Raw genomic sequence first — 16,032 nt, 5'->3', positions numbered from 1 at the left:
AATCGCCTTGTGTACGGAGTAGATGTTAGTGATTTCGTTTAATTAGGTAGGTAGGTAGGGTAGGTAGGCTCTATGTAAGCGAAAAAACAGGCGGAAATTGAGTACTCTTTCAAAGGTCTTTTTTAATAAATTATAAATTCATTTCAAATTAAATATTGAAATTTGAAAAAATCAAACGAAAATTTGAGTTTTCTTTATACTAATGTATAGTCTTTTTATCATTTAATATTATATCAAGAAAAGATCTTAGTTATTGAAGTTCTTTCGAATGATGGTTAATTCCTGTCTGTTTTTTTGCTTATGTAGAGGGTAGGTAGGTATGTATAATTATATAATCAATAAAACTTAGAATATTTAAAGTATTTAAATTATTTAAAGCTCTTTCAAAATTAATTCGTTATAAAATCTATAAGGAAAAAACGAAGTTCAATTGTTGATCAACCAGGTACTAAAGCGGCATTGTGATCCACGCCAATATTACCCCTCAACTTGCGTCGTACAAACCAAAATTTATTTTGTACCGCACCTTTCATCATTTCCGCCTCAACTTTAAACGTACCTCCTCCACACCTAACATACAACCAAACATGTACTGCGCAGAATGCGGGCATCCCCTCCCCGATATCCGCGACGATAATACAACATGCAGCAAATGTAAAACGCGACTGGGCACCTGGTGGGACGAATCCTCGAAAACGATGCGGACGAACCGCGAAGCTTTCGTACCGACAAACATGATGAGCGAAATCATGGGCGGCAGAAGCCATTTCGAAATCAACAAGAAGGTTTCCGAGCGCACAAACACGTATGGGTTGGAAGAGAGAGGGTTTCTCGCTACTTTGACCATGCTGGAAATGCGATGGGGACCCGGTGGTGGAGCGGGCTTGGGAAGGAAAACGATGGAGGGCTTGGGGAAGATGATTCGAAGTACACTGGACATGTCGCTTTCGCGCGGCGAGGTGCGTGAGGCGCTCGCGAAAAATGTCGATATCTGGATGCGTCTGCAGCGGATCTTTTACCTGGCCGTCCCCATTCTGGTGTCGCGGTCGCTGCGCGAATCGTATTCGGAACAGGGGGTTCCTGCCGGACCGGACGTGTCGGAGAGTGTGGCGCTCATTTTGAAGAATTTTGAAGTGCTGACGGAGGATTTGGGGTATTTGAATAATTTGCTCGTGGTGAGCAGGAATATGTTGGCGGTTAAGGAGACGGCGCAGGAGATTTGTAGGGCGGTGGGCTTGGATAAGCAGGTTCATAAGTTGATTATACTGTGTGTCAATGTGACGAGTAAGGGGTATGATGGGGAGAATGTGGATGATAATAGTAGGGGGAGGTTGAATGAGGTGACAGAACTTTGTGAGTTTGATTTCTGTTTTGTTTGTTTGAATTGGGGTTGGTATTGGGGATGCCATTGCTTTGGTTCATCTTGAGTGAGGATTGGGTTTGTGGGTGATGCTAATTTCTTTCGCAGATAAAAAACTTCTGGTCACTTGTTTACAACATACGCATAATTGGACTATGGGTAATGATAGATTCAAGATGTCATTTTGGTTCGATATGCTTTTCGATAATGATTTGCATAATGATCCGGTTCATGAACTTCCTCCGGATGATTTGAATGTGGAGAAGGTTTATCATGAGGTTAGGAATTGGTTGGCTAGACATTCGGCAGATCAGGATGAGACGGCCAAGGAACTTCTGGAGAAATACGCTGCGGAAGCTGACATGGATTGCACACCTGGACCGTTACCACAGATTGACGAATTCACTATGACTGATGCGGATAAGGAAGATGATCCGGAGGAAACGACACCGGTTTGGAAACCTGAATTGACGGATAAATATGAGCAAGATCGAATTTACGCCCGTGTATCGCACGAAATTGATATTTGGTGGAAGCGCCAACGGGATCAGAATTATGAAGGATGGGTTGTGAAGATGGTCACTGTGGAAGATGCGATAAAGCGTGCGGAGGCTTGTAAAGAAACTGCTATGGAAAGATTTCTTCCTCAACGAGCTTTCCAGGATCAGGATGCTTATGATCAGGATGAGCAGTTGGAGGAACCACCTCTACATGATGAGATTGATGGCGATACTCGGTCGATGGATGGTCATGATGGGGAAGATGATGGCGAAGAAGAGGATGAGGAGGATGATGATGAGTCTTATGCGGAAGGACCTTTGAGAGGTCTTTTGACCGAAATTCCTAACATTCTCGACACGAAACAAATCGAAGCTCTTCACATGACCGTCAAAGCTTGTATTGTCGATTCAATGGGCTCAGGACTTACACCAGCTGGTGAGAATCTTCAGAAGACACGGTGCAAAATGTTTTTGGCTTTGGATTGTGGCAAAAATCTTCTTCGAGAAATGTTGGTTTTCATTGCTGTTTGGGAACAAACTGATCAACATTTCATTTTCCAAATTACTGCTCAAATTATCGAGTCCTTCCATCATAATGCTTTATTGCCATATGCTTGGAGCTCGCTGAGGATTATGAAGGATATTGTATCGCCGGCACAAACTGTTCTGTTACGTCTCATCAACTACATGTTCCGCGCTCGAAAGGATAGTCCCATCTACGATGATCTAAGAGATTATAACAGAGATGCAAAACTTATTCATTTCCTCTTTACATATTTCCGTACACGAGTTGTACCTGATTGTATCGCTCTTATTCACGCGCAAGCTCAAATTCGAACCAAAAATAGCGATCCTAATGATTTCCCCGTCGATTTATGGGATATGGAACGTGCCAAAGATGGACTCTCGCAGTATCTCGATTTCATATCTGTTATTGCTGAAATACCAGAGATGCGACCACTTCTCATTGAATGGGAAGCAGTCTATGAACTTATCGCTCTTCTGAGAGCTCTTGATTTAGGTGTTGCGAAGAAGAATCTTTCGGAACAACCATTACCAAATCGGAGACAAGCACCTGTTCCTCAACAGGGAGGAGGTATTCAAGCTACAGAACGACCATATGAAAGTCCCACATCTCAAAATGCACCACAATTCCCGGGTCAAGGACAATCTCTTCCTCCTCTTCATGATACCCCCCATAAATTCCCTTGGTCGGGTATTAAAATTCAAATACTTATCATTCTTACCTCACTTGTGGCACCTAATAATCCACGCAGGCAAGGACCGGGAAATCCAATTGTGCAAAAACAATTGCTTAACCAGGATGGAATTATGCCGTTATTGAATTGTTGTGTTTATGATGGACATAATGAGTATTTGAAGGAGAGAGCAACGCTAGCATTGAAATATGTTATGGAAGGTTGTGAGGAGGCGCAGAAATGGGTTAAGGATTTAGTACCGGCTGGGAAACAGAGGGCGGCGGCGGGAGCGGGTGCGAATGGTGCACAGGGAAATGGAAATGCGAATGGAAGTGGAAGTGGAAGTGGAAATTCGCAGGCAGGAGGAGGGGTCCCGGCAACTACGAGTGCAGCGTCTAATGGATTGCATATGCAAATGTCGGTGGGCAATAGTATCGATGTAGATCCGACGTTGCAGTTGGAAAAGTTGAGATTGCAGGAGAGGGTTAGGATTGCGGAGCAGAAGGCTAGGGAGATGAGGGGGAGGGAGAATGGACAGGGGTAGAGATGTGAGTATGGATAAGCAGTGGGGAAGTGGATGGGAGTGGTGAGGGAGAGGGGTGATTGAGGGATGATTGAGGGATGAAATGGGGATGGAATGGGGATGGAATGGGGATGAAATGGGGATGAGAATGGTGGGTTAACAAAGGAAGATATTTGCATTGCTTGGCGTATTAAAATGGTGTGGGAGGGATACACGAAGGTATGGGAAATGTGATGTGGGAGTTGTAGAAAAGGAAGGGAGGCGAAGGGAAGGGAGGGAAAGAGAGGTATGATACCCTTTTTGGCGTTGCATTGGTATTGGTTTGGGTCCTATGAATGAATGGGGGAATGAATGAATGATTGCTTGATTGCTTGAGAATGATGTGTATAGTTAGTTTACGTAGCGTAGCGTAGCATAGCATGGCAGGTTAAGGAATATTAGAGGTTATTGAAGAATGAATTGATGTATGGTATGGTGTGTAGCATGGAGTAATGTTTGGATTATTGGAGAGAGAGAGATAAATTTGAAGATTTTGAGAATATAAATGGGAGAGAGGGGTGAATGAAAATGGGAATGAAAATGGGAATGAAAATGGGAATGGGAATAAGAGGAGGGAGTATAAGGTAGGGGAAGATAAAGTAGGGGGGAAATAATGTAGGGGGGAAATGATGTAGGGGGAAGATAGAGTGGAAAGGTAGAGTGGAGAGGTAGAGTGGAAAGATAATTGATTGAAAGGTGTAGTATTTTGAGAGGAGTGTAGTATTGAAAGGAAGATTGGGATTGGGGTTTGGAGGGAGATTGGGAGGAAGGATTTAAATGGGGGGTTTGGAGAGAGGTGCTTGGAGGGAAATGCTTGGAGGAAGATGCTTGGAGGGGGAGCTTAGAGAGATTAAAAGATTGAGAGATTGAGAGATTAAGAGATTGAGAGATTGAGAGATTGAGAGATTGAGAGATTGAGAGATTGAGAGATTGAGAGATTGAGAGATTGAGAGATTGAGAGATTGAGAGATTGAGAGATTGAAAGAATATCAGAATATCAGAATATCAGAATATCAGAATATCAGAATATCAGAATATCAGAATATCAGAATATCAGAATATCAGAATATCAGAATATCAGAATATCAGAATATCAGAATATCAGAATAAGAATCTATTTTTTTAAAAAAAAAATTAATTATTTCTATAATACATTTATAGTTTAATTATATTACTTCTCGTGAATGTTATAGAAAATACGAGTAAAGCTTTTAGATATTCTTATTATCTGACGAATGAGAAGAGAGGTTCGTATTTCTTTTTATTTAGTTGAATTGGATTTATCTTGATTATTTGTATTGTGATTTGTTTTTTTTTAATTAATTTGATTGATTTTAATAAAGATTTGAACAGTCGAATTCTGTCTGCTTTTTTTTCTGTATGAAGGAGATTTGTAGGAATGGATGTAGAAAGGAAGAGAGGAAGAAAGGAAAAGAGGAAGAGAGGAAGAGAGAAAGAGAGGAAGAGAGGAAGAAAGGAAGAAAGGAAAAGAGGAAGAGAGGAAGAAAGAAAGAGAGTGGAAAATCAAGTAAATTGTATAGTGTTTTGAATTATGAGATCATAGGAAAATGTTTGGAAAGAGGTAGTTGGAGTGGAAGGTTTGAGAAAAGTTTACACAGAGATATTCAGGGTATAAGGGGAATTATTATAGAGGAGCAGAATTGAGAGGTAAGATTGTTGAGACGAAGGAAAGGATATTGATGGGATAGAATGAGATGAGAAAATAGCGCATGTATTTCATGTTTATATCATTGTTAGGGATGATCAAGAAGTATTTCAGATGAGGAGGAACGAGGGAAAGAGAAATACAGAATGAAGAAATGAGATGATATATTTTGAAAATTGCTCCACTTTCGTCTTAATTAACAACTCTCAATTCGCTTCGTGGATGAAGGACTCTTGAGTATGGATTATCGGGAACATGCATGGAGAGGTTACTGAGTTTAGCGAGGTGTATGAATGAAGAGCGAAAAGTTCCGGAAAGTGATTTTTTCATCAACTGGGAAAAATGTCTGGAGATTACTAGGTAGTCTTCAAGAGTAGAGTCATCTAAGTTTCTCAGGGTATATTAGTTAATTAATAATAGTTATTGATGGAAAATTAAAGTTGTGGTGTTGCCTAGGGTGTCAAATGAGGTGTCATGACCTCATTGTTGATAATTAGATTTGAGGTCGGTCGCGAGTTGGAGTTTTTGTTGTGGGTATTTGGAGGCAGCAGGATTGAATTTGTGTGTTGAGATTCATACTTAAGTATTGATGAGTTGCAGTGTTTGATATTTTTTTCTTGGATTTATTATTAGATTATATTTGGAGTGTGGAATTTTCTTTTTACGCAGATTTTTTAGATATTTTTTCAACCGGTTCGAATCTAGAGATGCCTACAGAATATGTTTATGGTTCCGGTCCGATACCCCGTAGAGACAACCGAGATCGTCCATCTAAACGTGGAGATAATCATCATCCTGGATCTGCCACTCAAAGGGCTTCAATTTCTTCCAACAAAAAACCTTTTATAACTGAAGACAATCGCGGCATTCCTAATAGCAAAAGACCAATAGACGTTAAAAAAATTAAGGACATTGATAATGTTAAGAACATTAAGAGGAATGCATCTCCTCCCCCACAGTCAAATGAAGGGAATTCCCGGAGAAGAGAAGGTACACAAGAGAATCCGAGCACAAGAGAAAGAAATGGGGGACATGGGAATGATGTGACAAAAGTCTTGAGGAGGAAGGTAGCATTTGAGATGAAATAAGTATTGATAGCGCAAGAAGGAGCATTGAGAGAGTATGGAGGAAGGAAATGAAATTGAGGAATGAATAAGGATTGAGAGAGTAAGAAGCATTGGACGATGAGGAAAGGGAGGAAAGGGAGAGACGACACAGAGAAGATGGTAAGAAGAGCCGAATAAAATTGGAGAATGGATGAGATGGCAATATTGATAGGAATGGAGTAGTAGGGAAAGTTGAGGATATCTGAAGAAGTTTCAATCGGCATCTATATTTTCTAGGGGCCAGGCGGAATATTGGTCTTTTGGCGATTGCTACTCTAGTGCAGATATCAAATAGAATTTTTTTTGCAGAAATCATTTCCATCTCGTTCCATTTTTGAATTGACGATTGTTCTGTTCATTACGATGTGTTAATGTGAAGGAATAAAGTTTGGGGCAATTGTTCGGTCATGACGTGCCTAGAGTTAATTTTGGTCTGCGATTCAGTAACCTTTCTTCCGGCTTACTCACGGGCGGGGTTGGAAATGAAAATTAGGTACCTAGGTTTGGTTATTGGAGTAGCTGGCATGGTGAATAAAGTATGTTGACTTGAATTTGTGAGTCAGGTGAGATTTTCCAGACTTTAGATGAAATTACAAATCTGAAGATAGACAAAGGGAAGACAGCATTCCAAGCTTGAAGGTTTGAAGCACGTATGGATAATGAATGATTGATTCTCGGAATATGTCTTCTTCAATGATGCACGTAGACTTAGACCAGCGATATAAACTCACGAGCAAATTTTATGATTTCCTCAAATTTTGAGTATTAAGCAATGATTACACCCGATTTTATAATGTGTATTCAAAAAAAAAAAAGCATTTTTCAATATCATTTAATCGAAATTCTAAAAACTGAAAAATTTAATTTAATCAATATAGCTTTAAATTGAAAAAAATTTGTATTATAATATAAATATCAATTAAAAAAATCAATAAACAAAATCTGAATAAATTTAATCAAAAATTTATTAAATCGAAGATAATTGAATAAAAATTCAATTTTGAAAATTCAAATCTTTAAAAACTATATCAAAAATTATAATTTCATTTAACTATTTTTAATCCAATGAATTTTTAATTAAAATGAATTATATTTTATTTTTTGATTCTATTAAATGAAATCTATATTATAATACAAATTATTTTTAATTTGAAATTATATTGATTGAATTGAAAGTAATTGAATTATTTTGATATGTGATTTAGCAAAAAGTTGATTAGATCAAAAAAAGTTATGTTTTGAACACACGTTATGAAATCGAGTGTAGATAATAGACGTCATATACTAACTATTTCATTATAGATAGGACATTCCATTTTCTTTCGAGATAGTTCATACGTTTAATATCAATATCAGTTTTACTAATAATGAGGATTGATACTACGAGAAATCATCTATCAGAAAAAGCTCCAAAGTAAGTAATAATTGAAATCAAATCGGGGGTAGAAAATAGGTATTATTTTTGAAGCTTTTAACGAATTTACTTGCATCCGAGAACTTATGTTTGGAATCCTTTTACTTCACGATCAAAAATCTCTTGATTTATTACCTGAATACAAAAAAATACTATTGAGATAGGAATCATAAATTCTTAATAAGACCTTCCGAGGAGCATTAAATAATTATAGTGACGAAAGAACAGAAGGACATTCAGTTATAATTGTAATTTTGAGGGCCTATGGAATCTCAAAAATACTTGATAGCTATGTTGAATCGGTCAGAACAATGAGCCCAACAATCAATGAAACTCGAATCGTACCGCGGAGTCCAACCGCAGACCAGCCGCAGACCTTGAAAGTGACCCCTTCACACCAGGCAGCAGATTAATTCATTCAAATTTATTTCGCGATATCGTTCTTTTTCCATTATCTAAACACAACCGTCAAGGCCTGGTAACACAGCCATCAAGGTACATCAACCTCAATCCCTCGCATAACCAAGCCTACAGATAAACTTGGTTATACCGGACTGAGATTTTAGATCAATCAAATCTGATATAAAGAGGATTTTAGTATAAAAATAATGAGGCAATAAGGTATTAATATTTTGTGGCTTAAAATCATTAACTTCATTTTGTATTAAAATAATCTAATATAGTCTTCTGTACCCTCCCTTAATTAGATTTAAGCTTTATTTTATATTTTCTCTTATATAAATTCTTAATTAAATTTATATTAGAAATATCTTGTTGTTTTTGATATTTAATTAAAACCTGAATAGCTTTAAAAATTTGAAAATAACTAATAAGAGGTAGTATTTCCTCTTCTCTTTTTTCATTTTCTTTATCCATTTCAATTATCTTTCTAGTTTTAATAATATTATTAACTAAAATATCAAAATTGTTATTATTTTTAATAATATATTTTGAATAAAATAAAATACATTTTTATATATTATCTAAAATACTAGCTATAATATTCTGATACTTTAAATATATCAAAATAAAATATAAAGATTTTAAAGCTTTTTTAGAATCTTATTATACTATCAATAACATCACAAATTGTAATTTCAGATTAATATACTATAATTTATCCTAGTAATTCGAAATGATATTAGTTTTAATATCTTTTTAAGCTAATATCCCCTATTGAATTATTAATAAAATATCAAACTCTTTAGAATAATATAAATCTTTATTAAAGTATTAAATCATAAATTTAACAGATCGATATTATAAATAAAACTTCCAATTCTGTATAATACCCTGATTAAGAAATTAATATTTAAATATAGAATTTGGAAGTAATTATATAATCTTTATATTATATAACTTACCAGCTTTAATAAAAGTAATAATAGCTAATTTGTATACAGAGAAGTTGTTTATAATAAGTAAAGCTTTTTTATACATCTATTTTATAATATTATTGAATTATATAAGATATTCAGCAAATATATTATTATTCATTCAAAACTTTATATTCAATTAATATTTTATTTTTAAATTATTAAAAATTATTAATTCCTCTTTTTTAAATACTTATAATATATATGCTTTTTTATAATTTATAAAAGAAATTTATAAATACCTATAGAATTATTAATAAAGAATACTATCAATCAAGCTTTTTTCTTTTTCCTACCAACAGATTTGAATATAGAAAGTATATAATTCAGTTTATCTTTTCAAAAAAGCCCTATTTCATTACAATTGTAGATATCATTTGCATTATATAAAGCTGTAATATATTATATCTCTTCCATTATAGCTTTTGATTTCAAATCTATATCCGCAGAAGCTTCTTTATCGAATCGATATCTTTTTTTTATAGAACTCTACTTTTTAAAGCTATTAATGAATCTAGTTAATTATATTTTTCTTTTATTAAATGATAGAGATTTATTTTTATATTTAGAAAGTTTTTATTAGAATTTTGTAGCTTTAAGATGTAAAACATTGTTTGTAATAGATCTTATATTAGAGTGATGATTGTATTAAATCTATTATTTAAACAAAATTTCTTCAAAAACAGGGTAGGTAGAAAAATAAGTCTTAAATTAATTTAATTTGTATTTTATAAGTTTTATTATATCGAACCATTTGAATTTCTTATTTAAAAGATTATTGAGAATCGGTTTTTTTAGTTTTATATTATATTGAGCTTTATATTATATTATTGTATTATTATGTTTCCTTTTTCTATATTTAGAATTCTATTATTATATTCTTAAAACTTTTTTTTATTGATTTATTGAATTGATTCGAAGATTATTGTAATCAATGTTTTTCGGTTTTTTTCAATGATAGTGATAATAATAATAATAATAATGCTATATTCGAAGATTCATTTCTTTTAGTTTGTAGTATATTGATTAATAATAAGAGTTTATATTAGAATTTAGTCAATTTAATTCGATATACTAGTTTTTATTAAAATTCCGATATTTTTGTATAAATTTAAAAAAAATGAAAAAAAAGTTTAGTATATCCAAGTTTCCGGTATATCCCAGTCCGGTATAGCCAAGTTTTTCTGTAGCACCCGACTCCAAACTTACTCATTCCGAACTCCCGCCCCACATCGGTACACCCCATCCCCTCGCTTAACCTTAGGGGAAAATCTCTGCAAAGAATTTTCTCCGCTTTGATGTTTGTAATATATTCCTACTTTGCATGCACATTCTTAACAAACACAATACAACATCCGGCATGGTGTAGTGGCTAGCATTTCCGCCTCTCATTCGAAGCTTTCAAGCTTTAGTCAAGTCGCGGGAGACCGGGGTTCAATTCCCCGTACCGGAATTCATTTTTTGAATGTTGTCTTTAAGAGTGTTCATTTTTTGAAATGAAATGAAAAATGGTGGGATAAAATTTTGATATGTTTTTACATTCGAGGTGTTAAGGAAAGATAATATATACCTGAAATTTGAGATATATATTTAAGCATTTTTCTTGTATTTACTACTTTCGAGAGAAAAGTTCAACGAAATTGATAAAGAGTACTATATAAACTCAGTAGAATCGGAATCTATCTACGAGTAATTATATTGAGTATAGTATAAAAGGCTTACCCTACAAACTAATTCCATTTGTAAGTAAAAGAAATCTTGAATAATTTCAATAAATTATTATTAAATCAATAATTAATATTTTGCTTCAAATCAAGGATATTATTAGTAGTCAATGATAGAAATAAATTCAAGTAAAAAGAAATTCTCAATTCTAATTTTGAAAAACAATTTATTTATTTAAAGCATGTAAATTATTAGAAAAAGTGGGAAGGATGTTTGTTTTCAATAAGTCCGGTTGAAGAGATCAACAAAATGCTAGGCTAAATGCGGTTAAGTAGATTCCGATTCTATAGAGTTTAGATGGTAGAGGGATTGGAAATGCTATATCTAGGTGTATAATATATTTCTTCGGACATCGTCTTACTTCTCTCTAATTAGTAGAATTTTCCTATTGATTATCTGAATACTCGGTTCTCGATGCAATCAGAAGCTATCAGTTCAGCTCACTCTGGGCTGGAGGTATAAGCAGTACGAAAGATGTAAATCCATCCAGCCTCTCCTCTAGATATCTTCAGACAAGAAACACTTGCCGAATTACGCTCATAACTCCTCTCATTTCCCCTTTCACCCTTCCATTAGTCCTCAATTATTCCGATACATGGACATTCTAACCAGTAAACATATTCATGCCAATCATCATTATCTGCTGCGTATCGTTATACATGTGGATGCATCAACTCTCAAACCCACAATAAGTCTCCTCACTCCTCAATTACTCACTTATCTACTATCCCTAACATCCTCACACAAAATGAGGGAAAAGACCACAATCGAAGCAATCCGATTGCTTCTCCTATCTCCCAAAAAAGCTTCTCTACTAAGAAAGCATTCATCAAAGTCATATGCTCTTATCCAACTTCCTGTCATTCATTGGTCGAGAATCAAAGAACAACCAAGAACCAAGGAACTCTTTCTTTCTTTCTTTCCTCCCAGCTTCGCAATTGATTGATTGAGTATACTATATTCTTTACAGTCCTACTCTATAGAATACCCTGGAAACCTTCGACTGTATCTTTGACATCGTCAATTGCCCCCTAAAAGCCTTATTGACTTTTCTTAACAGCACTCTGGACTTCTAGTCAGAAGAAGAAAGCATATTACTACAGTATACTTTGCTGTGCATACAATCTGAATCTATCTTATTCCACTCGTTAGTCTTCATCGTTCTACAATACACTCAATGGTGTACTGGCTAGGTTTTTGATGCAGTAGAACCTTCTTAAGCGAGTACATACATGCATATACGGTCTACTGGCTAGCTTGATCAGGATAGACAAACGAGCGTATAAAACCCTCTGTTCTTTATTCTGTGACTCTCAAGAGCCTCATAGTTTAAGAACTTAAGAACATTTATTTTCTTTACAAACCACAAACTACTAGCACCGAACTCATATTCCCAAAATCTCAACTCTTAACTCAACTCTTAACTCAACTCCAAATTTTTTCCTCCAAGACTTCAGAGCAACAGCCAAACTATCAATCAAACCCATAGATAAGTACTAATTGCCTGCTCGTCTACTTACCGGATCATCTATCTACACATTCCAAAGAAACAGAAATGGCACCATCAGGAAAAGGTTACCCACCACCCGTCCCACGAGTTCTACGTCGCACACCTGGTGACGGTTCACCTCCACCTCAACCACAACCATCACAAGAACCGAGTCAAGCTCTGACCGCATTATCGAGATCTTTGAGAAATCCCTCCCCTACCTTCCCTAATCTCATTCCCAGATCTACACCACGTGCACGAGATATCGATCCTAGATTAGTATCTGTGCCTGAATCTCAACCACAGTCTCATCAAGACACATCTAGAGCCAGCTCCAGAATCCAATCCCGAACAGGGAGCTCACGACCTCCACCCCAAGATAACTCGCTCCCAAGACCTCGAGATCTTATACCAAGACCTGGACCTAGAGCTATTCCTCATCTTGTACCAAGACCTAGATTAACTCCTATGGATAGAGATTTGATTTTGGGTCAAGGTCAGACACCAGTTCAAACTCAAGGTCAAACTCAAATTCGAACGCAAGTTCCAGAAGATCAAGACGAAGCACAAACTGGAACTGGAACTCGAGCTTCAGAAAGGTCTCATTTTCAGGGGCAAGGTCAATTCCAGATACAACTTCAAGCTCAACAACCACCACATATCGACCAGCAGATTCGTGTTCAAAATCACGACGATTTCTATGCGAACTATCCCTCTCCATTTCCTACTAGGTCCCATCCTTTCTCAGATTCCCAAACGACAATTGCGCCTAGAGACCAAAATTTACATCAAGAATCCCACCGAAATCTACATCAACGTCAATTTCCAACACAAGTCCCTTTGGAAACTCAAAATCAGGATCAAAATTTCTATGATAATTATCCATTTCCTTTTCCTACTCCACAAAATCCTTTCTCAAACTACCAGGCGGGCGTTTCATCCAGAGATCAAGAACTCCATCGAGGCACCCACCGAGATTTAGTTCAAGCTCCAACTTCAGTACAAGCTCAAGATGAACCTCAAATTAGGAACTTGGCTCGAGCTAGCAAACATCCTCGACTATCATATTCCAATTCTCATCCGAACAGCAGCAGGAGCGAGGAAAGTCAAGAGGGAAACAGAGATAAAAACAGAAAGAAAAATGGAAATGAAACCTCCAATGAAATCGGAACTGAAAATGAAACTCGAAACGCAACCCAAAATGAGCGATGCAATCCCAAGGATACATCCTCAGAATCTCCCCTCAGCACACCACCTGATTCCGTTTCCACTTCACCAGCTCTCGCACCTCTTCGCAACTTTCCACGCTTTGGTTCTTTTTCACAGAGTCAGAGATTCGACCGGTCTCCTACCAGTAGTGCTAGAGCTCGAGGTGGACATAGCGCCAAAAATGGAAATAGAAATGTAACCGCAAGTAGAACCGGAAATACAAATCTCCTCTCATCCTTCAATCCCTCTAACCCCTACACAGAACCCCCCATTCTACCCAGCACCCTAGATGTCGCAAATTGCCCCACTGCCGCGCAGAAAAAATGGATGTATGCTGTGCGGAAGGAGGGGAGGAGGAGTGATAGGAATGAAAATGGGGGGTTTGGTAGGGGGATTGAGGGGCAGATGGTTCGTTTGTTTGGGGGAGGGGGGGAGGGGGGTGTGTAGGGGATATTGAGGGTAGGAGGACTTGAGGGTAAGAGGTAGTGGTAGTAGGTAGGTGGGAGATAGATAAGGATAGGACAGAGAAAGAGGATACATGATAATATAAGAAGATTTAGAATATGCGATATCACCTACAAGATGAGGGATGAAGATGGAGATGATGGTTTGATTAGAAGCTAGAAAAGGTATTCATATATTTAACATACGTATAATATATATCAACGATCGAATATAATGATTTGAACTTCGACAACTTCAACTTGAGTATAGTTCTACAAGACAGTAGAAAAATGAATACTCATATGATATTTCGTCTTGACGTATTTGTGAAGAAGTAATGAACGACATAGTGGAAGGAGGAAAAAGAAGAAGATAAATTGTTGTGTCGATTTGGATTATAATAGTTGGTTGAATGGATAGAGAGATAGCTGGGAAGGATATTGATATCGATGTGAATACTGAAGAAAATAATATAAATAACCAAAGTCCAAAATACCCCAAAAAGGGGATCATAATACTTCTCTCCTCTACCAAGATGAGAGAATGAGAGAAGTATGAATTTAACCAAACCTATCCAGCCCCCCAAACTGACTCTCTCTCTGGCGTGAAAAAAACCCCCCAAAAAGGTGAAGAACAATATCCATTATCCTATTGTCCATTATCCTATTGTCCATCATCCTCTTCAATTTCTCAATCTCCTTTATCCCCTCACCCAAACCGCACAAAGAAACTTTCAAGATTCCCATCACCAAACAAAGAATTCTTTTCCTTTCTTTGTTAAAAACGCCTCCTACCCACCCACCTACAGAGACAACACAAATCAACAAAACAAAACAAAAATGAAACCAAAACACTTCCAAACAACGCCCAAGAACAATAACGTATATATATGTATATATACCAACTTCCTAATCTACGGTTATTTAAATATCAAGAACTCAGGATCTTATCTATTCATCACACTACTCTACCTACATCCACACCCACACCACCAAAATGTCCACCACATCTTTCGACCTCGGTCTCAGTCTTGGGGAACCAATCATTTGCCTCAATACCTCCTGCAACTACCCTTTCGGACGCATTTGCTCCTCATGCTCAAACGAACTCGATTCTCGAGCCCAGGCACAAGCACAATCCCAATCGAAAACCAGCCCCGATTCCAACCACAGAAGTAACGATACTCGTCCCGCACGATCAAGAAGTACAACTGTGCAATCCCGCAGTCTTGATATTCCTACACGCGTCGCGGATATTGTAGAGGATCTCCAGGGGATTTTCGCTTTCGTACCTGCTGCATCTGCAGTAACCTCACTAGGTGTACCAGCACCCGTTATCCCTCCACCCCCCAGTAAGTTAACCATTCAGAATCTTCAAATTCTCGATGCCACTCCCTCCCCCTTACAACTTCTCCCTTCCCCTCACCCACTCCCTCCCCTCTCTAACCTCCCATCCCCATCCCCATCCACATTCAATTCCTCCGACTCCATCCCACCCCCTCTCAATCTACTCAGCTCCACCATCCTCAACACCTGGCTCGACGACATCGTCCTCCGAACTCTCGAAGGACAAGTCCTCGCACCATCATTTACGGGCGGTGCAGAAGATGAAGATATACTGGAAACGATGTGTCCATATTGTGATGCTTCGATGGGAGAGGGTGCGTGGAGGGAATTGCATTTGATTAATTGTCGGTATGCGCATGTAGAGGCGGAGAAGTTGGAGATTGCGATGGGGAAGATGAAGAGGGGGAATTGAGTGTTAAGTGAGAGGATGAGATGAGATGGATGGAGAGAAGGACGGTAAGTGGATGAATATAGCTGGTCTATTTTTTGATGTTCGAATTATCGTTTCCTTATAAATTCCTAACAAATTAAATCAAATTATTTTATCTTGAATAAACATTCTCAAATACATACCTATATACATACACATATACAACTCAAGAATCCAAACTTGCGATCTATAAAATTTCGAATTAA

General features: G+C 37.0%; 4 protein-coding genes across 4 annotated transcripts; all 4 read left to right on the top strand.

The window, feature by feature from the left end:
* Positions 1–587: 587 nt before the first annotated feature.
* Positions 588–3,603, top strand: EAE98_006156 (uncharacterized protein; the record flags this gene model as incomplete). The annotated part of the gene is made up of 2 exons (XM_038953778.1): positions 588–1,353; positions 1,469–3,603. 2 exons carry the CDS (start codon positions 588–590, stop codon positions 3,601–3,603), a joined length of 2,901 nt encoding a protein of 966 aa, XP_038810173.1.
* Positions 3,604–5,994: 2,391 nt separating this feature from the next.
* Positions 5,995–6,375, top strand: EAE98_006155 (uncharacterized protein; the record flags this gene model as incomplete). The annotated part of the gene is made up of 1 exon (XM_038953777.1): positions 5,995–6,375. The coding sequence occupies one exon, from the start codon at positions 5,995–5,997 to the stop codon at positions 6,373–6,375; it is 381 nt and encodes a 126-aa protein (XP_038810172.1).
* Positions 6,376–12,463: 6,088 nt separating this feature from the next.
* On the top strand, positions 12,464–14,053 carry EAE98_006154 (uncharacterized protein; the record flags this gene model as incomplete). Its single annotated transcript, XM_038953776.1, has 1 exon — positions 12,464–14,053. The coding sequence occupies one exon, from the start codon at positions 12,464–12,466 to the stop codon at positions 14,051–14,053; it is 1,590 nt and encodes a 529-aa protein (XP_038810171.1).
* A 993-nt stretch (positions 14,054–15,046) lies between these two features.
* On the top strand, positions 15,047–15,808 carry EAE98_006153 (uncharacterized protein; the record flags this gene model as incomplete). Its single annotated transcript, XM_038953775.1, has 1 exon — positions 15,047–15,808. One exon carries the CDS (start codon positions 15,047–15,049, stop codon positions 15,806–15,808), a length of 762 nt encoding a protein of 253 aa, XP_038810170.1.
* Between the last annotated feature and the right edge of the window lie 224 nt (positions 15,809–16,032).

The sequence above is a fragment of the Botrytis deweyae genome (assembly GCF_014898535.1).
Source record: "Botrytis deweyae strain B1 chromosome Unknown BDEW_012, whole genome shotgun sequence".
In the NCBI taxonomy this organism is placed as follows: domain Eukaryota; kingdom Fungi; phylum Ascomycota; class Leotiomycetes; order Helotiales; family Sclerotiniaceae; genus Botrytis; species Botrytis deweyae.
Note: the sequence above shows the minus strand (reverse complement) of the source record. Positions and strands in the feature narration are given on the sequence as shown.